The sequence below is a fragment of the Haliotis cracherodii genome, unplaced genomic scaffold, assembly GCF_022045235.1.
Source record: "Haliotis cracherodii isolate W230 unplaced genomic scaffold, xgHalCrac1.p SCAF_17, whole genome shotgun sequence".
NCBI lineage: Eukaryota > Metazoa > Mollusca > Gastropoda > Lepetellida > Haliotidae > Haliotis > Haliotis cracherodii.
The window spans coordinates 26,013,129-26,035,520 of record NW_027266272.1 but is presented as its reverse complement, the minus strand read 5'-3'; the positions used below and the strand labels follow the sequence as shown (position 1 = coordinate 26,035,520).

General features: G+C 42.3%; 1 protein-coding gene across 1 annotated transcript; it reads left to right on the top strand.

The window, feature by feature from the left end:
• The first annotated feature begins 249 nt into the window (after positions 1-249).
• LOC139465016 (uncharacterized) lies at positions 250-21,889 on the top strand. Its single transcript, XM_071246683.1, has 7 exons — positions 250-434; positions 9,668-9,832; positions 10,955-11,097; positions 12,013-12,125; positions 13,119-13,295; positions 14,418-14,526; positions 15,925-21,889. Exons 2-7 carry the CDS (start codon positions 9,669-9,671, stop codon positions 17,007-17,009), a joined length of 1,791 nt encoding a protein of 596 aa, XP_071102784.1. The 5' UTR covers positions 250-434; position 9,668; the 3' UTR covers positions 17,010-21,889.
• Positions 21,890-22,392: the final 503 nt, after the last annotated feature.

The window sequence follows — 22,392 nt, the reverse complement described above, 5'->3', positions numbered from 1 at the left end:
TGATACACACCTTTGTGATTTGATCCGCCACAAAGTTATCTACCTTAATTTATAGTCGTAATAATTAATTTAATTGACAATATTAAATGTTCATTTACCAAACTAAAGTATTGGAATTTAAAATGATAGAAGTGGGAAATATCATTTAATTCTAACTGACTACAATACGGAAAAAGATAGCTGTGATATTTGTATCCATGTATGTTATTTCACGAGTACCATTTTACCTTTACACCGGTTAGGCTGACGGGACAGGTAGGAATGTTATTCCGATATATGACCTAATTGCAGCAGACTGAGAGAGACAACAAATATGGCGGCGATTTCCCTACCTGGTGGCTGAGTGGATATTTTAAGGATACCTTCATCTGAATTTCACGTTTTCATCGTCATATATACCTACCTGTGTCTTTGTTCTTCGCCGACAACAACAGGTGAGTTTATAATCGTGGTTCAGTGAGGGTCGCCATCATGGCCGACAATGACAATGTACTGGTAGACTGAAACACGGGCTATTTTGGTGCGTGTATTTTACAAGAGGATTAGCCGTAATTCAAACATATTGAAGAGTAGATTTGAGATGATTCCCGAAATTCATAGCATATTGAGATTTTCTGCGTGCGCATGTCATGTCTGTGAAGAGCTGTATTGTTGATAGGCGAAATTCAAATATTTGTCGCCGCGATAGCATGCCGGTGTTGTGGTTGTGATAGACTATGTGGCCCGTGTTCAACAACGCTACAGTTTAGTTAGTGAGGCATGAACGCTGCTTAAATGTAGTGTATACCCAGACATGTTAACCGCTGTCGCTAAAACGAGCACACATTTCCTTCAATATACCTTTGCTTCGTCACAATCCAAAACGTTATCAAAATCATGCTTATCAATGCTTATGTCATGTCTGCACGTGGATTTCATTCTCAAAGGCAGATATATATTTAGAAGAATATTATTCAATGGTAAAGATTTTGACGTAGCCTCATATTAATTCAAAATGTTTTGAGTATTCATTAATGACATTAGACAATTATACAAAACAGTGTAAATGTGTGTAAGTTTTGTCATCCACATGTTCAATAACATTAGTCGTTTCACAATCGCAATACAGCAATACAGTTTATACGGACGAATTGTGAAATGACGCAAGTGTCCGTATAAACGAGGCACGACTGTACCATAATACCTCCTTCAACCCACACCTTCGTCTATACACATTGTCGGTCATACACACCCTGATACAAATATATCCTATACAGCCCATGCAAGTCTAAAATGTTTAGCAAGTCTAGATTACTGCTGTATCAGGGAAATACGAAAATGAAGAGTCTCTGGGCTCCATTTTATTATATCTTTATTAAGATAATTAACAACTGTTATTTTGTAAAATATGTTCATTTCAGAGACTAGATGTTAGTCTAACTTGCATACAAACTATTCACAAATTAATGTAGCAGAGTGTTACCGTAATGATATGCCTTCAAACATATTTCGGGGGCACGGGTGGCCCAGTCGTCTAAGGCGCCGCAATTCGCTGTGCAGAGTTGCGTCCTTTGGGCACGCCAGAAACCTATGATTGTGGGTTCGAATCCCGGTTCGCCCCAATTATGTTTCTAGGTTTGTCAGCACCATACCCGTGCTCGTGGGTTTCACCGAAGTGGTAAACGTCTGAGACCTGCATCACTTCGGGCTTTCCTCCCACATTAAGCTGACACGCCGCGATATAACTGGAATACTGTTAAAAGCGGCGTAAAACCCAACTCACTCACTCACTCACTCAAACATATTTCACGAAAATCTTTGCCATAATATTTTATTGTCGTTAGTAGGTAAAGGAGGTATAAAAAATGTAAAATCTGCATAAATAAACTGTTCTATACGAACTGAACATATTATTGTTTAAAACATCAGCATGTACATCAGCACATATATAACCATATAGAGGATGATGACATGTACGTTGTAATAACTGGTCTGTTTGTACTGCACCACTCTGACACAGTTGTCTGAAATCAATATCATACACTGCTGCAGTCACGTAGTTCAACACAGGTATGTTCGGCTGTCACGCTTCGTTTCATCAACGCTATGTCAGTTTTATGACGCGCGTGACAGCAATCAATCGGATTTGACATGTATCTGAAATACATTCGTGAAGGGGACAAGGCTCGATCAGTTGGCAGTCATATCAAGTCTTTGATGGACATTTAGAAGTTGGAAAATGTGAAGCCATGGCCTTTTTATTAATAACAACATCTTTACTGTTCGTAACGACATTTCAGGGCTGCTTCTTGCCCCTTCATCACGTCACTAAGTAAGTTGATTGAATTAACAGTCCTGACAAGTTTGATTCTAGTCATTCCAAACCGACGTTATTTTTCAAACTCTTATTTAATTATGTTTAATTCATTATCGATCTATTAGACAGTGGTATGCATAATATATGCTATCCCCCTAGACACGCATTATACGTCTAGACGTAGACTGGAAATAGACAAACAAACAAACAAACAAACAAACTCAACCTCACTTTAGTCTAATCGCCAGGCCTGCATAACATGCTTGTACACACGTACCATTGTTTGCGCAGAGAAGGAGCATGATTGAATTAAATACCAGTGCCAATGTCATCGACTAGAATGGATGGATGGATGCATGTATGTATGTGCACCCAATACATAGAGTGATTATTTGTTGGATATCTTAAGAAACTCAAGGCTTCGCTTCAATGTGATTCTTAAAGCCATTGATAGTGGTGTCATGAAAATACTGACAGTGTTGTAATCATGGTAATCGATATGGTTTACAAGAAAGAAATATTCTCTCGATTACGAATTCTTCTAGCAGAACCATCGTCTCGGTGCATAGTCACTATTATATCTTATGCATGTTATGCATGATTTTTATTTGGATGAATATGGAAAAGTTGTAAAATATTCTCGTCACGGTTACGTGTAATTTCTAACTCATTCATTCACTCGCCCGTGAAGATCTGGGTGAGAATTGGACTTCACCATCCCATGGTAGTCGTGAGAGACGACTGACGCGATCGGAGGGACAGGTGGACTTGGTTGATGCCAATTGCACAGATCATGCTCATGATGTCAATCACTTGATTGTCTCGTCCAGACTCGATTATTTACTGATTGACGTCTAAAAGCAGGAATATTGCCGTGTGTGGCGTTAAACAGCAAACAATCATTCATTCACCCAGGCAAAGCACACTCACACGCTCTTTCAATTGTCAATTGTCAGTTTCAAAAAGTAAGTGGTAACTCGTAAACTATGTCATGTTTATGTTTCTTTTACCTTGTATACATTTGTCTGATCTGTAACTCCTATATATACTCCACCCCTGGTTCACATATAATCCACGCCGAGCACCCGGGTTCGATTCCCAACATGGGTACAATGTGTGAAGCCTATTTCTGGTGTCCCCCGCCGTGATTTTGCAGGAATATTGCTAAGAGCGGCGTAAAACCATACTCACTCATATATACTGAACAACAAAGGTTCCAGTGACATTGAATAAGATTTAATGCAAAGTTGTTTTCACCAAATCTGAAACAATTTCGGTTTGCAACAGATAAAAGACTCCTGTAAGTGTTCAAATGGTTTAATTTGCCGTTTACCTCGACGTCGGTACACTCGAATCCGTCCATCGCTGTGGCTGAGATGAAAAGAGTGAATAGAGCTTATCCCCACAGCATGGCCGTCCAGTGTAGATGCTGTCTGCACCATTGTAGACGTGCTTGACGGTGGTTTCCTGTCAAAATGGGACGTCTGGCGGGTCTTCTGGCGACAATCCCTGCACATCTGAGGCGGCGACGTACGGTTTGTGACGATATTCGTCGAAGGCCAGGGATGCTTCTTGCAATCACTGTTGCTGGCTGGAATCGATTTCGTAGGTGTGTTTTTCGAATCCAGTTGTCTTGTCGATTATTGGTTACGTGTTGCCTGCCACTCCGAGGATGGTCTCTGTCTGCATTTGTGTGTTGCCAACGTTGCCGTAAACACCAAATGGTGTTTCTGTGGACATTAAATTGTCTTGCAACATCACGTTGACTTGATCCTGCTTCAAGCATACCAATGGCTCGCAGACGCTCATTTTCGGACAGGCGTGGCATTTCGTAATGTTGAATAATTGCGTAATTTTGTTGTTTTTCTGAGTGGTTGTTGTCAGCACGATGCTAAACAATGCATATGGAATCCCGTTAACGCACATGTTTTATACCCATTCATGGGTAGTGAAATGCATGGGGCTTGCATAAAAGTCAACTTTTGCATGGAATGCATGCTTTTCTGTAGCAGTTGCGTTTTTTGTGACTTGATTCCATACATGTACTGCAATATTAAAAAACAAACTTTACTTGTTTGAAAAATACACTAAAATATTAGTGTCACGGGAACTTTTGATGTTGAGCATATAATCAATTATCACTGTCGTGATTATAGCCCAAACGTCACTCATTCCAACATTCCGCAAATACACCATTATCTTAGAGGTAAAAATAGTTCTTTTCAATTCTTTACAAATTGTTCCACACCGTCCCACACCGTCCACGCCTGAAGCACCGGATTACCTCATGTCCGAATGTAATCGTCTTACCCCAGTGACGTAAGACAATGACAATAGGACCACGGGTCATGTCTCACCTTGGGTCACCAACCTCACGTGTCTTTGACCAAGGTCAGGGGGCGTGTCAAAGGAAGACTGGTATTAATAACGTAATAGGTACTCTGATTTAAGGCGATTGACAAATACAATCCATTAATAGGCGTTATAAGCTGATGTATTTTTATACTGATCTGCACTTCTTCCAAACTGTCCTACAATTCGTCTCACAGGATTTCAAGTTGAACAATTAAATAAATCATTATCCTATGAAGGACATTGAACATGATCTCATACCCACGCCTAGAAGACAGAGAGGGCATAATGTAGGATGTGGTCAAGTTGCTATTCATTGATAAATGTTATTTGTATTGATTAAGGGGGCGGGCGGGTAGCCTAGGGGTTAAAGCGTTCGCTCGTCACGCCGAAGACCCGGGTTCGATTCCCGACATGGGTACAATGTGTGAAACCCATTTCTGGTGTCCCCCGCCGTGATATTGCTGGAATATTGCTAAGAGCGGCGTAAAATCAAACTCACTCACTCATTGTATTGATTAAGCTTTAGCGTTTTCGTGTATGCTATGAGAATACAAACTGTGTCTTTATAACTTTGCCGTGCGTGATAGCATTCATTTATTATTGAGACATCTTTGTCGATTATGACTAGATAACTATATCATATTGTCTATAACGTTACCATGGTTCCTGGGATGCCTTTTCGCAGACAGAACAATGGTTTTAGCTGATCACCACGTGTTATTGAATATACATTCAGAAACTAGTGTATGCATATTGTATATTTATTGCTACATGAAATTACTGACCTTTATTTGCACCATTATCTTTGGCATATGGTGAATTTAAACTTTCTTTCATTTGAAAGTTCTATAAATAAAAGAAATGACCACTAAGAACCGAGACAAGGTTCTTCGTGCGGCAGTCCTTTTTGTAATGTCACGAGTTACCTATCCTGGTTAAAACAGTCAAATACCAAGTGCTGCCTGCATAGGGCACGCGTGCAGCACGGGACACACGTGCAGCATACATAAAACTGCACTAGAGTACATTTATCAGATGCAATATACGTCATACGACAAAAACCTTAATCTTTGAACATGTTGAACAAAGTTACATGTGTTTGCTCAGCTGTTGTTTTTGTTGTGGTTGTTTGTTGTTTAACGCCGCAGTCAGAAACATTCCAGAATTGTGATCGATGACATGCATCAACCAAGTCAGTGAGCCTGACCACCCGATCGCGTTTGTCGCCTCAAACGACAAGCACAGTCGCCTTTTACGGCAAGCATGGGTTGCTGAAGGCCTATTCTACCCGGATCTTCACGGGCCAGAGACCATATACTGATTGCTTGCTGTTTCTTCGTCACTAAGCATGATTAATATCACACAAATGTGACAGCTAGCATTTGCCTTTGAGGTTTCATGTTGAAAAAGCAATGTGTGAATTATGTGTATGGTTAAACCAACTGAAGTAAAGGTGCATGTAGGAGATATAGCAGTACTCCAAAATGTTGTAATAAATATTCGAATAGCAACAGCCGTCATGGCGGCATGGTAGTTTTATCTGGAGAGGGGGTCACGTGACACTGTTAGAAATAAACTTGCCACGAACCAACCCTTGCTGTTGATACAGCAAAGTAAACAATCAGCGCTGACTTAACGTGACGTCACATGTGTACAGGCTGAAGATAAACTCACGATGGACCATCTCAAAACTGGTAACATAAATTTAGTCCGCTTGTATGAAGTATTGCTGTTTCAAGTATGGAAGAGGGGTGCATCCACCCTTCAGAAATAGTCAACATATTGTGTTTCGGGGAAATGTTGTTTACATGCTATATATGTAAATGCCAGTATAAACAACACTGTATGTTGGTGTACTCTGCTCATGGTAACTATGTTTGTGTGTTTGTTTGTTTGTTGTTTAACATGTTTAACGCCGCACTCAGCAATATTCCAGCTATATATCAACCAAGTCGGCGAGCCTGACCACGCTATCCCGTTAGTCGCCTCTCACGACAAGCAAAGTCGCCTTTCAAGGCAAGCATGGGTTGCTGAAGACCTATTCTAACCCGGATCCTAACGGGTCTGTTGACTATGTTGATAACCCGATGTGCCCCGTGAAGATCCGGGGTGGAACAGGTCTTTAAGAACCCATGCTTGTCGTAAGAGGCGACTAACGGGGTCGGGTGGTCAGGCTCGCTGACTTGGTTGATGCATGTTATCGTATCCCAGTTGGGTGGATCGATGCTCATGATCTCAATCACTGGGTTTGTATGGTCATACAGCTGGGATATTGCTGAGTTCGGCAATAAACAACAAATATACCAAACAAACAAAATGATAACCCGAAGTACATGTTTAATTGTTTGTTCATTCCAAATCGTTTAAATGTGCTCCCTTTTTAACACGTGCAAACAATAAATAATTATAGTTTTGCAAACCATTCGTTTTAAATGTATGATGAATAATTGTCACAATGTTATTCAAAAATCAACGTGGGTTCGAATCCCGGTTCGCCCTGATTATGTTTCTAGGTTTGTCAGCACCATACCCGTGCTCGTGGGTTTCACCGAAGTGGTAAACGTCTGAGACCTACATCACTTCGGGCTTTCCTCCCACATTAAGCTGACACGCCGTGATATAACTGGAATACTGTTAAAAGCGGCGTTAAACCCAACTCACTCACTCAAAAGTCAGCAGCTGTGTATTTGTTTTGTCAAACATTCCTATGACAGTCTGCTTGTCACCCTATCAATCTCGTTTAGCAACACTTGAGTAAGATGTCAGAACTCACTCGCATGCCTGTGGCCCTTGTGACATCTTTACCTTAGGAGCCGAGCTTAAGACCTGGCTTAGATATCGGATGTATTTGCTGAAGCTGAACGGTAGATCAGCTGTAGCAAACACAAAACAAATTGCTCGTTTTGATACCTGTCGGTTTCAGATTAGCCAAAGGTATAACATGATTTTTATTCGAAATGCCAGACAGGAGACAGGCCATAAACAAGTTCATGTGCATGTCTGTCTGGGCCCAACAAACCATTTGACTGACATCATGAGCATCGATCCACGCAGTTGGGTCGCAATGTTTATAAGTTACAGCGGAGTTGCCTCATTGGTCTATATGGTATATTAGTGAAAGTGACGAGTCTCTAACATGCACCAGCTAGATATAGCCATGGATACGTTACTAAGGTACCGACCATTTGATAATCTTTGATAAATAGGATGCTCGAAAAAAACATTTATTGGGTGTCTACCACCTTTCAGGGAAGCACCGACTGAAGACAAACTGTTCTGAGAGATTCTCTGTGCAGAGTTGCGTCCCTTGGGCACGCCAGAAACCTATGATTGTGTGTCCGAATCCCGGTTCGCCTCAATTATGTTTCTAGGTTTGTCAGCACCATACCCGTGCTCCTGGGTTTCACCAAAGTGGTAAACGTCTGAGCACTGCATCCCTTCTGGCTTTCCTCCCACATTAAGCTGACACGCCGCGATATAACTAATACTGTTAACTAGAATACAGCGTTAAACCCAGCTCACTCACTCACTATTCTGTCTGAAACCGAAGAGACCAGCCTCCACCCATCAAAACACCCTCATATACACACATCCGCCCCCGCTCCCGCCACCCCTACCAGCTTCACACTGAAGCCAACTTACAAGACTTATTTATCACAATAACATCTGTTTAGATTTAGAGGTATTTAAAATACTTTAAAAAAATATTTTATTTGTCACACCGGTCATACAATATCGTGATGTCAGTGAATCGTTTATGATACCTGAAATTGATTTACCAACAAGCCAATCAAGTGTTGACATCACCTCGTGGTGTGTATTGACATTAGTCAGACGTTTACAAAGCGGCATTCCTTAGTTGTTTCCAGTACATAGTTTAGTATGTGTTTGTTTGTTGTAAGAGCGGGGTCCTATTGTGAAGCCTCTGTTGGTTATCGAATATCGCTATAATGAGGCGACAGTTGAATGCCCTATAGATTTTGGTAACGATGAGATTCTATCATCCAGAACAATAAAGATTGATCTGGGTGTAACTAGAAGTGTAAGAGAATCTTGTTCGGGCGCTGTTTCAAGACACAATATATTTTACTGAAATCAGACGATTCTTTTTTAGGTTTTTTTTACAACATATTTCAAAACAAGCATGTCCAGTGAACAAAATTATATCTTTTTCCGAACAACGCTTTTTACTTTATTTGTAAAGTGTCCATTTTTTCAAGACTCTCCTCAAATATGTGTATTATTGAGCTCGGAATACAGAATTATGTCACTAGAAGTTACGGTTTTCGGAGTTGCAGCGTTTTAACATAACATGTTTCACCATCTTTATCGCACATCGCCATAATATACCCAATCCTGTCATCTGCCTTGTCTGTGCGATCTGGTTTACAGTGCGTGTTTCGGCGAAGTTTCTTTTCTGAATATGTCTACATATGGCCTTTACACTAAGACGCTTATCACGAGTATCCTCTGTGGGTTAGAATGGGTCTTGGGCAACCCATGATTGCCGTAACAGGCGATTTACCTTGTAAGAGGCGACAAAGGGATCAGGTGGTCAGACTCGCTGACTTTGTTGATGTATGCCATCGTATCTCAAATGCGTAGATCGATGCTCATGATGTCAATCACTTGATTGTCTGGTCCAGACTCGATTATTTACAGACCGCCTTCATATATATGGTATATTGCTGAATACGGTGTTAAGCAACAAACAAACACACAAACTGTGGGTCAGATCGTCGTGCAAGCGAACACCAACATATTCGATCATAAATATAAAAAAAATATTAAGGCTTTCATCGCCAAGTGTTTGGGTGAAACGTAACTCACTCGCTCACTGGGGGCGGTCGGGTAGCCTAGTGGTTAAAGCGTTCGATCGTCACGCCGAAGACCCGGGTTCGATTCCCGACATGGGTAAAATGTGTGAAGCCCATTTCTGGTGCCCCCCGCCGTGATATTGCTGGAATAAACGCGGCGTAAAACCATACTCACTCACTTACTCACTCACTGTTTCAGGATGGACGGGTTCCCCACGGCGTTCTACCTGGCGGGTCTGGAGGACGTCATCAACAACCCGTATGTGCTGTTTCGTCTGGTCACCCCCACGCCCCCCAACAGATTCCAGAAACGCGGAGGGGTGGAGTCTGCGGCGGGGCTTGTCAACGTCATCCCCCAGAGACGGTACGTCATTGTGTCACCGTGGTAACATTAATTGTAGCGTAAACTTTACGGAAAGAAGTTGTACTGCGTCGCAGTCATATATTCTGGTTTAAAACCATATGTTTTTGTGAGTTCTTGGTCACCAGTCGACTAAGACTCCGCAATTCACTGTGAGTTGCCTACCATAGCTGTGTCAGACGCATGTGGTCGTCGATTCGAATCCCGATTAGCCATCATTAAGTTTCTAGCTTTATAGGGACCATACCCACATAGCTAACATAGCTAGCTGCAATGGGCATCTCCCTAATCAAGGCCCTAGCGCCCCCCCCCCCCCAACACACACACACACACACACCCATCCCCCAGAACCCCCCCCCAACACACACACACCCAGACCACCACCCCCCCCTACACACACACACCCATCCCCCAGAACCCCCACACACACACACACACCCAGACCCCCCCCTACACACACACACACACACACCCTCTTTCGCAGGTTTTACAGTATGTCCTCCAACACTGACGGCAGCCATGTTGAATAAGATTTAACAAAGGTGTCATGCGCTGGGAATGAGCTTGATGGCGCGGATCATGCATTCAGTCAACGGTTATTTATAGGCCGATGTGATAGCGCTGGAATAACATTCACTCTCAGGACATAAACATGAGCATAAACTATCATTTTTCTGAAAACAGGTGCACCTCCAACAAAAGGAAAAAACGTTGCTTTCACAACCTTGTTTATTCGTTAACGTTTAAGTACAAACACGGTCATGCAACGCTCGTTGTCAGGGGATTCATAGCCAGGCATTAAATATGAAAGCAAGCATTATACGATCTGACCAAGCTTCATTATCAAGTCATGTAATAACACGTTATGTAGTTGCACAGTACGTGCACTGATTTATCATGACTATAGCATCTCGTGGTGAGACAGACTTGCCACTGTGCATTATCTGTGGGCGAAACTGTATACGCAGAACAGAATGTCTTATCCGTTTGTTGACATGGGCACTTTGGCTGAACAACCTGAAATTTGCATTGTGCCACGTATTTACCTTGTTTACAGTGTTAGAGAAGTAATACAGGCACATTCACTGTGGATATACTTACAGCCATATTGTGTTGACTCCACAGGGTGTACCGTATGGAGACCGTTGAGGAGATTGAGATATTCAAACGAGAGTTGATAAAGCGCCCCCTAGTGTTGCAGTGCATGTCGCACTCCGGCATGGGATGCGGCTCCACCTCGTTCGGGTGCGGCATCCTTCCCAACGACAGTAAGTGGTAGATGGAGAAAAGAAAGTTCAAAGCTAATGTTGTTTGTAAGAATCTTCTTCGTAAGGAGGAAGGTGCTGTGAGTTTTTCACTGACCCTGCTTGTAATTTCGTATCCAGTCTAGGATATCTCCATTCTGTCATCTATCGGTGAAGATTCCGGGGTAGAATAGGTCTCCAGCACAACCCATGCTTGCCGTAAAAGGCGACTATGCTTCTCGCAAGAGGCGACTAACGGGATCGGGTGGTCAGACTCGCTGACTTGGTTGTTGCATGTCATCGTATCCCAAATGCGTAGATCGATGCTCATGATGTCAATCACAGCATTGTCTGGTCCAGATTCGATTATTTACAGACCGCCGTCATATTGCTGGAACAATGCTGAGTGCGGCGTTAAACAACAGTCACTCAGACATTGTGGTTATACTCGGTTTCTGAATCTACATCACTGACCGAGGTTACGTCTTAAACATCCATTATTCTAAGAATGACATTATGTGATAAGGAGAATATTAGCCGAGTTTCCGCTTCGTCGATATATACACGGAATACAAAAATGAAATCCTAACAATGATGCAGACAGTACCGAAATGCATTCGGCTAATAATGTCTATATGCAAAGTGTCAGATTGTGATTTCTATCATACATTCAATGTTATTAAAATATGTCATCGAATTGGGTGGTGAGACTTGCTGTCTTGGTTGATGCATGTCATCGATCCCAATTGCGTGGATCGATGCTCATGATATTAATCACTGGATTGTCTGGTCCAGAATCGATTATTTACAGACCGCCGTTATATAGCTGGAATATTGCTGAGTGCGGCGTTAAACAACAAACCAACCAATCATCGGGTTTCTCATATAGTATGCTTTCCTACACATTTCCTAGTTCAGAATAAAACTGTTTTTGTCTAGGAAACTGGGTGCTGTTAATCAACCAGACCTATCCAAAGATTCTCAGTCGTATACAGATGGGATGCGATGCGGCAAAGAACGCTATGAACAAAGGCCACCCTTTCGTCCTCAGGGTAAGTAGTAAGCGGCTAAACATGACTTTATCTATTGCGTATACCCGACCGACATTATTTGAAGATGCCGAGTTGTTCTTTCAGTTGTTCGTGACAAAAGAAAGAGCGCAAATTAAGTTTAAAAAAACAACACTTCTATTTCGAGTGGTCACGGGTGGCCCTGACGTTTGAGATGCCGCAGTTCGCTGTGCAGTGTCACGTACCTTGGGCACGCCAAAACCTATGATCGTGGGTTAGAATCGAGGTTCGTCCCGATTATGTTTCTAGGTTTGTCAGCACCATACCCGTGCTCGTGGGTTTCACCGAACTGGTAAACGTCTCAGAACGGCATCAGTTCGTACTTTCCTCTCACTTAGAATACTGTTAAAACCCATCTCACTCACTCACCCAGAAGCATAGTTGACTGCGTGGAAACGTGCATAATCGGCCAGTTCAGAATGGAAAAAGAAAAGTACTGAGGTTACTTTATTTTTGTGGATATTTTATACAACCTGTCGTTTCTGAGGGCCATGGCTTCTACACCCAAGAAGGAGAATAATCTGAGGATGTTGATTTGTTGCGGTTACTTTCCGAATCAAGGTGGAAAAAAAATAAATCAGAGTCGTGTTTGAAAGCTGACCTCTTATTGGACTCAAGAATCGACGCTCCCTTTCCATATGAGTACGCAGTGTGAAGCCCATTTTATTTGGAGTCACCCGCCATGATATGGCTGGAATGTTGCTTAAGGTGGAGTAAAACCATAGTCTTCGTGATGGTGACTCTTGGGAGACAAAATACATATTTGGTGACTGCTTCAATACATACAATTTCTTTCACAAAAAAGGACAATTTTTGGAAGAAATGTAGTGAACCTTATTCTATGTACGTATAACTTTTTTCAGAAAATGCTGGAAACAAGCTATTTTTTCTAAACCAAAGTCATAAGTTTAAAGTCTGATGTTTTAATGTTTGATTATCAATCAACTATTTTGAATGGAGACGTCGTTGTTGCAGTTCCGGTTCGGGACGTTGCTGCAGCGGCTGCACTCGGAGATATTCCCGGAGGAGGAGATGCGGACACCCGCCCTCCATTACGCAGAGTGGGAGTTCGCGGAGGTCGTCATCAGATTCCCCGGCGGCCATCTCAGCTCTGACACAGAGACCCCTCCCACAACTGTCATGGCCCCAGTGGTAAGTTGAGCTGATAAATCAGGACGGAATGATGAGTAATCTAACCAGGATAGGATGTTTCCCCATGTCCCCTAAACCACATCTTCCCGAGGCAAGAGAGTAAACTGGCTATAAAAGTCCAGTTTCCACCCTTGCCGAACTAGGCTGGTATTATAGAGTTACATTTTGGCTGGACTAACGAGTCTATGCATAGTCCAATCAAAATCGGCACCGAAATCGGAATGCGGTTCGTAAACTGTCGTGCAGATTTCTGTCGATTGGAGGATTTGCAAAGCATGTGCACCGTCAACTCGTTGTCATTTGGCGATGTAAGACCCGTTTTATCACAATATAGATCTTGATTATCGATCAGATCGTCTTGACTTGGCGCCGCCATTGTGTTTGGAGCAAATGCAAGTGATACGAAAGGTGGAATCTGATCTGATAGCTTAGAAGGAATATAATTGGTAATAGCCACTGCTGGCGCTAAGATCGAGCCCAGTAATTCAAGCCTAGTTCGGCAAGGGTGGAAACTGGACTTTTAAATTCAGTTAACTCTCTTGCCTAGGGAAGATGCCTGTAACATTGTAACAGTTTGTGTGGATTGTTTTATTGTTGCCACTTCAATATCTCAGCCATAGATGAAACCATCATTTGAAAACAATGTTGTTGTTGTTGTTGTTGTTGTTGTTGTTGTTGTTGTTGTTCGATACTGTGATATTGGAATTGTTTATTTTGTAACGCTATCATCTATAAGTATGTACAAAATATATGACTTCGGTAAATACTGTTTTAGAGTTATTCGCCCTTGCCCAGTAGCATGAAATATAGTCGCAGTAAAATGAAACAGAAAAATAAACGTATGGTTTCTTTGGGTTTAGTCTAGTGGTGAGAGTGTCAGCTCGTCACGCTGAAAGACCGGGTTCCATTGAGACACATGGGCACACTGTAATGTTGGTGTCCCTTGTGGTGATAATGCGTGAATAAGGGATAAAGCTGCGTAAAACAAGACCACCAGGTTTTCACCAAAAGTACATTCTGCTGAAGAGAAAATCAGTTACGGTGGTTACATATTAGATGTCATCCTGGGAAAGGTTTTGACTTCAGATATCATTTGATGAGTTTCTGCCCTTGTTTCAACAGTGCACTGAGCTGAATTTCGACTTTGCGGACATCACCCTGAACGAGATTAAACGTGTGCAAAACCCGCAAGACAAAATACTACGAGGGAAAATCCCAGCAATAACAGAAGGTAAGCCTTGTCTGGCTGGAACAAGTTATTTATATACACAAAGGCAAAGTCGTCTAGGGCGCCGCAATGCTACATGTATGTTCACAGTTTCTTCTTTTTGATGTGCCAGAAACCAAGACCTAGAGTTCTAATCCCAGATCGGCTCGGATTATCTCTCTAAATTTGTTAGCACCATACCCGAGTTACACTAAAGTGGTAGGGACGGTCGGGTAGCCTAGTGGTAAAAGCGTTCGCTCGTCATGCTGAAGACCCGGGTTCGATTCCCGTCATGGGTACAATGTGTGAAGCCCATTTCTGGTGTCCCCCGCCGTGATATTGCTGGAATATTGCTAAAAGCGGCGTAAAACCAAACTCACTCACTCACTAAAGTGCTAAATATCTAACACCTGCGTCACTTTGGGCTTTCCTCCCACATCAAGCTGACAGGCTGCGATATAACTGGAATACTGATCTTTCATTTTCTCCCTTGAAGATCCAAGGTAGAATTGGTCAGAAAGAGGCGAATGACGGGAACGGGAACGGGCTATCTGACTTGACTGATGCATGTCATCGTATCCCAAATGTGTAGATCAATGCTCATGATATCAATCACTGGATTATGTTGTCCAGACTCGATTATTTACAAAACTCTGTCATGTAGCTGGAATATTACTGAGTGCGTTGTTAGAAAATAAACAAAATTAATAAGTTTAGCTGTGATAAAAATAGCCTTTACAAACAAAAAACCTCCAACCAAAGCTACTGATTTCATGTTGTTTGTAACTTGGCTCGTTACGCCGAAGACCCGGGTTCGATTCCCGACATGGGTACAATGTGTGAAGCCCATTTCTTGTGTCCCCCGCCATGATATTGCTGGAATTTTGCTGGAATATTGCTAAAAGCGGCGTAAAACCATACTCACTCACTCACTCACTTGTAACTTGACACATAATGTATCTCACCCGTGAAGATCCGGACTAAAATAGGTCTTCAGCAACCCATGCTTATCGTAAGAGGCGACTAACGGGATCGGGTGGGCAGGCTCGTTGACGTTGTTGATGTATGTCATCGTATCCCAATTCCGTGGATCGATGTCATGATGTCAATCACCAGATTTTCTGGTCCAGACTCAACTATTTACAGACCGCCGTCATATAGCTGGAATATTGCTGAGTGCGGCGTTAAACAACAAACAAACATTATGTATACACAAAAGGAGTTTGATTGGACGTTGTAATAAGCTATTTAATATAGCAAAAGGGTCCACGTCATGTATCATAAGGGAATTTCTTTTTCAGAAATTGTTTAATCGATTAGGTGAACATACGCCACTGTACACTAGCGTCGTGGAATGGTACTTTTAACGCACGTCCTTGTTGAGAATGCCAATGCAACTTGATTCCATTATGGTTATTGCAGATGAAATACGAGATGTGCTGCATGGATGGACCATAAACGAGATCTCGCCCTTAGACGATATCGGGGAGGAGCGGCCCGAGACTTACAACTATGCGCAAGCAGGCCGCTTGTACGAGAGCTTCCGGCGGAAGAAACGACGCCAGCCCAAGGCAAGTGACAGTTCGGAAGCGGCGGGAGAGAAACCCGATGATAAAATACGCATGCACAGTGTAACAAGTGCTAAAGGCGACAGCGTAGACATTAGGGAAGTTGAAACCTCGTTCGTGGAGGATGAGGGTGGTTTTAGCTCAGCCAGACGTAACGTGCACTCTGACACAAGACAACCTGTCCGACCTCAGAGAAGGGGAGATAATTACCAACCTCGCGTGCAGGAGAAAAGAGAACAGGGCTACGGGAATGGTCATCTGTATCCCGACATCACTGTAGTGGACAATAATCGGGGTCGAACGTCGTCCAGCGACAGCTACTACAACATAAGTCCAGGTCCTGGTGTGGCCAAACCGTTTGACCAAATCCCCCACAGGGATAGTGACCGGTCCTCTCACTCCACAGGGGGAGCCGACAGCGGCTACTCGGGGGCTGATGATGATGGCTTCAGTGGTTACTATGGCAACCGGAGGCAAGATGGCCACCGGAGGCCAAATGAACACATGAGGGAAAGCGGCGGTCGTCATTATGATCCAATGGACAAATACGGCAACACGCCGACGCAGAGAGCTCATGAGAATCACGGATTCCGTCATGATGATAACGACGATATTATCCGGAAACACAAAGAGTTAGCTTCTAAAATGAAGCCATCCGGTAGATACGACTATGGCGGGAATGGTCAGTCGAGGGATGTGTATGATCGCCCAAACAAACAGTACGATGATAGACATGATAATGCCAGATTCGGCCGTTCTCAGAATCATTATAACAATGACCGCAGTGACACCAGGCGGGACTATTACGAACAACGTGACCGGTCGCGCGGTTACAGTAGCGAGCAACCACCGCCAAGTTATAACAACGTGGCCGCACCGGAAGAGGGGCCGGCGTTCAGGCTTCACGAGAAGGAAGCGATGGCTGAGAGCTTCATCTGATTCTGAAGGATCGAAGTGAACATTTTGTGGGCAAGTGACGTTGTTATTTTGAGAGGTATAAGCTTCATGGATACTCTATACTACAGGTAGAGCATGGACCAGACAAGGGCATCTGTACCGTGTGCAGATTATGTCAACATGTACGCACGGAGGATCCATTTATTCGTTTATGTAGAATTATACAGCTGAACAAATGTACCCTGTATTGGTAAAGCCACACGAAATTCTCGTTTCTCTTCACCAATCCACCCAATTTATTTCTTTTTAGACTGCACGCTTTATTCGATTCATGTTCCGCATGTTTAGGGTTTTTTCTTTTAAGTTGCACTTTTTGATGTAACCCGTTCTTTCGGTCAGCAGTGCTGTTCGTGATTTCAAATTGGAAAATTCTTTACTAAAGTTTCAGTAAATATAAGTGTGAAATTAGGTTTGTGTGTTATCGAAATGAAATTTAAACCTACTTACCCTATTTTCCTTATACGTCATGAGAAACAAGTAATATTTTATGTGGCTTTATTTAATTTGTGTTTACATGACTTTCATTACGATTCATCATATTCATTGCGCATGCTCGGACGGTCAGACAGTGGTTGCTCGTCACGCTGACATCCATGTGTGATTCGCCAATGGGTTATGAGTATGAAGTTCATTCGGGACTTCGGTCGTGAGACTGCTGAATGTGGCGTTAAACGTCGAACTTTCAAAGCTGACACATCGTTTAATTTATGTAGCTGTGTTCCTGGTGCCCATTCTCATCACCTGGGCCCCCACCACAAAGCCAGCTTAGCACTAAGATCACAACAGGGCACTTTATCATTAACCCAGGCGTAGAGCTAAGATCGCTTTGTGAAACGGTTCTGGGTTATTTATGGCTCTCAGAGGCTTGTTCACCATGCGTAATAGTTTCTGGAACGAAAACCACAAACTCAGTATCGTAACGCAATGTAGTTTTGTTATGTAGTTTGCTTTCATGAAACTTGCATTGATTAATATTTCCACGGAAACATAATTCGAACGCCGTCCAAAATCTTGTCTTCTTCAGAAAGATCTTTGAAACCTTTAAATTTGATTGTTTCCTAGTACCCATGTTCAGTCAATGCATGTAATTAGTTGCATTTGTAAAACGGAGATGGTTTGTCTCTTGTAATAACTGCACGATTAATACACTGTAAACTTCGATGACAAAGAGGTGATTGTGGTCAAACTGATTGCGAGATGCCCCTGTCAAGATCCCCTGTAAATGTAAAACGTCAGAGGGACATAATGGTGGGAGTTATATGAATGATAACAGAAAGTCGGTGATGACACCAGGGCCCGCTTGCACAAAGCGATCTTAGCGCTAAGATGATCGTAACTCCCATACTTTAACATAGGCTTACACTAGTCTTAGCGCTAACATCACTTTGAGCATGTGGGCCCAGATGTTCGCCACAAGGGTAAGCATATATTGCCTTACCGATAACACCAGCCTCTCCAAAGTTTTGCGGGGGCACGGGTGGCCCAGTCGTCTAAGGCGCCGCGATTCGCTGTGCAGAGTTGCGTCCCTTAGGCACGCCAGAAACCTATGATTGTGGGTTCGAATCCCGGTTTGCCCCGATTATGTTTCGTGGGTTTCACCGAAGTGGTAAACGTCTGAGACCTGCATCCCTTCTGGCTTTCCTCCCACAATAAGCTGACACGCCGTGATATGACTAAAATAATGTTAAAAGCGGCGTTAAACCCAACTCACTCCCTCACTCAAACGTTTCGCAAAAGGTTGTTTGTCGGAAGCTGCACAGCGTCACTGTAATTACACTTGCCATCTTTAAATTTGATATGGTGCTTTTCAACCGCGAGACCCAGCGGTTTTAGTCTTGTGGTGAAGCGAGACCGCTGTACTTCCAGAATACGTTCCTCTGATATCTGTACATAGTCCTTGTTGTGAAACCAAGTATGCCTGAAAGTGCTGTTCACGTGTCTTATATCTGTAATAAGAGCCTTGTCTCTCGGGTGCTTTTACCAACATGTCGTATTCACGCACCTCCGTCAACCAGCTGGGCCCAGCTGTACAAATCGATCTTTGTGCTAATACTGTTCCAAAGTTAACTAAGACGCCTTAATGAAACCGGGTCCTGATGTTAATATATTTCGGAACAATTCCCCAACCTCCAAACCGTCACCGTTTGCCTCAGTATTTCTGGCGTCTGTGAAGGGTGTGTCCTGGTTTTCAAACTGTGGATAACTGAATCAATTTTACTGTTGTATGATATTGTATATCAAATGTTTGATATAACCGTGTAACCCAATCCTCCAAGATTCCCTTGTTTATAGGTTTGTCAGCGCTTTACCCGTATTTGTGGGTTTAACCAAGGTGGTAAACGTCTAAACCTGCATCACTTTGTTGGGGGAGGAGGGGGGGGGGGACCGACTGTCCATGGACTATATATACACGAAATAACCAATAACGAATTTTGTCTTCCATATTCCAAAATGTCCTGCCGATGTTGTTTTTTTATATAAAAATATCTTCCCCTCCCCCCCGGAAAGTCAAATCAGCCTAATAGCCAACGTCCAAACCAAACTGGTTGTTTTGGTTTCTAAATAATTAAAATTAATGGACCTGAAATTGAATTCTCCCCATTTTTCCGTTATCGCTTTTCGTCCAGCAAAATTCTGAATCTATGCAAATGATGACCTAAGGTCTCTGTGGTGTCCAAGGCGCCAGACTGGCACCAGTTTTATGGCACCATGTCGTCGAAGATGGGACATCGCAGAGTGTATATACTTGTCAATTATTTATCCTAAGCACTTATGCTTTCCTAATTGACTGTAAATTGCAATTGAAAGAATTTCATATGATGTTGAAATCCTATTGTTTTGAAATCAGCAAAAATCAAAACGGTGTCTGTGATCAGGGACCATAAAACAGATCTATTTTAGCTTCTCTGCTGTGATGAATTATTTGTGACCGGACATACACTACCTAGAAAGGTTAAGAACCAACCTATTTTTTCATATTACTATGCTTAATATGTCATGCCATGGCTGATTAACTATAGTATTATGACAAATTGGTGGTTCTTTACCTTTTAGTAGTAGTATAATTGTGAAGGAGTCTTCGATAAGAATGTTCAAGAACATACATGTCTTATTGATATGGGGCACTGTTTATCCCACTGACACCACGTGGAGGGACATATAGTAGGCTCTATCGGTCAGGGAGACGTGATAACGAGCGTAGCGTATATCCACCATTCTCGATATGGGAGCAGGTCAATGTCACCTTCTGCAATGATGTTTAAGCCCACAACCCAGAGACGTCTTTGTCAAGCGAATCCAGCATAAAGTTGGAGATGCACAGAGCCTGCGAAAATGTCAAGTTAACAACTAATAATATTCAACACGTTTTGATACCAACGATTGACATGCCGTTCATTTTCGGAGTAAAATATGACAGAGTTGTTACTGGTTGACTTGAATTTATAAATTCCTTGAAAAGTTTATTTTGTCGAATACAAAATACGCAGACCTGTGACCTTAAAATAATTAATATTTATCCGACTTCCAACAGCTCCCTTTGACTACCATGCATCTTCACGAGGAAAGGGAGTTAACTGACCATAAAAGTCCAGTTTTCTAGAAACCTGACTTTTGTAGTAAGTTACCTCCCTTGTGCGGAAAGACGACGACCAAGTAGTTCAATGGTGAGCTGTCCTGAATGTGCTTGTACAGTTATTTGGTAACTATTTATAAGCATAATGCCCTCCCTGTAGCTTGTGATAGAGTAGTTTATGAATACAATTTAGAGTGTATATTTAGAACCACCACTGTTAAATTCATCCAATGTAGATTCATCATAGGCTGACAGAACACAGATCAGCCTACTCAGGAATGCCTACGCGAGATCCTTTATGAAACGTGAATTCTTGACTATAGTGTACAGAAATGTACTGCTCAACGTTTGCTAGGGGATAAGCAGATGTGTTATTCGATCTACATGTACACTTGACACATACTACTCAAAAGATGTTAAAGAATTAGAGGATAACCCACTCGAAACCGGTGATTACGGAAAATATGGCCCGAGTGAAATTAACGTTCTCGGTTCCGAGGACCTGAGAACGTTAATTTCACGAGGGCCATATTTTCCGTAATCACCCGTATCGAGTGGGTTATTCTAATTATTACCCACACTCAATTTTGATGATTTAGACCTTAAAATGTGCTGCAACGTGTTGCTATTTAAGGGAGCTCCACCCGGCCATCTCCAATGTATTCATCCGCAGGAAAACAAGCGGCTTTTTACTGCTAGCCGCTTCACTCTTACCAAGTGAAATTCAAACGATATGCTATGTAGTACCAGAAAAAAATGGAGAATTCTCATTAAAAACTGCAAACTCACGACTTTGTTTAACAACAGTTTATAACAATTGATAATACATGTTACTGTTAAAACTATAATAATACCCATTATTTTCATATGACTTGTCAATCTGTCACAGCCTTCAAATTTTTGGCGTTCTTAACTTGTTATGAGTATTATATGATGAGAATTAGTTTTGGGAATCATGGAAATATAAAAATATGCCTATAAAAAGTGGAGTAGATATAATCTATACATAATCCTGCTTTCCCTTTTATTCCACTCTCTTGGTAATAAGTACTAGTATTTCAAGTGGCCTGCGGCTGCTCGCGTGGGATGGAAACAAAGGCTTTCCTTTCACACGGATGTAAAATTCCACCTACCTATGTTGTTGTGTATATACAGTGTTCAGTGGGGTCAGTTATTTTTTCCAATGATACAGAAATGCGACAAATGAAACTGTCGAGACAATTGTACATTTCATTCCATAACCTTTATGGTTATTACAAATCATATTTTTACATACATATTTGTAAATTTAGACAATAAATTAAATAATATCAGAGCAGTGTTCGAGATTGTTTTTGCCAACGTGTCATAGCGTTCGCAGCCGTGAACCACGACCGTCGGGACAAGAAACCGAAAGACGGGTGGGTCTTCAGCAACCCAAGTTATTTATATTCTAAAAGGCACGGTTTCACCAAAGTGATACATATCTTTTGTTTGTTTCCCTGCTTGTTTGTTTGTCGTTTAACATCGCACTCTGCATTATTCCAGCTAAATAACGACGGTCTGTAAATAATCGAGTCTGGACCAGATAATCCAGTGATTGACATCGTGAGCACCGATCCACGCATTTGGGACCGATGACATGCATCAGCCAAGTCAGGTACATATCTATGGCCTGCGTCACTTTGGGCTTTCCTCCCACATCAAGCAGACAGGCTGTGATATAACCTTAATTCTGATCTTTTATATTCTCCCATGTTTCGGGTTAGAATTGGTCAGAAAGAGGCAACTAACGGGATCGGGTGGTCAGGC

Excerpts from the sequence above, each read along its gene's own strand:
- LOC139465016 (XM_071246683.1), top strand. The coding sequence starts at position 9,669 with ATGGACGGGTTCCCCACGGCGTTCTACCTGGCGGGTCTGGAGGACGTC. Across the intron at positions 11,098-12,012 it reads CGGCATCCTTCCCAACGACA|GAAACTGGGTGCTGTTAATC; the intron begins GTAAGTGGTAGA and ends GTTTTTGTCTAG. Across the intron at positions 14,527-15,924 it reads AATCCCAGCAATAACAGAAG|ATGAAATACGAGATGTGCTG; the intron begins GTAAGCCTTGTC and ends TGGTTATTGCAG.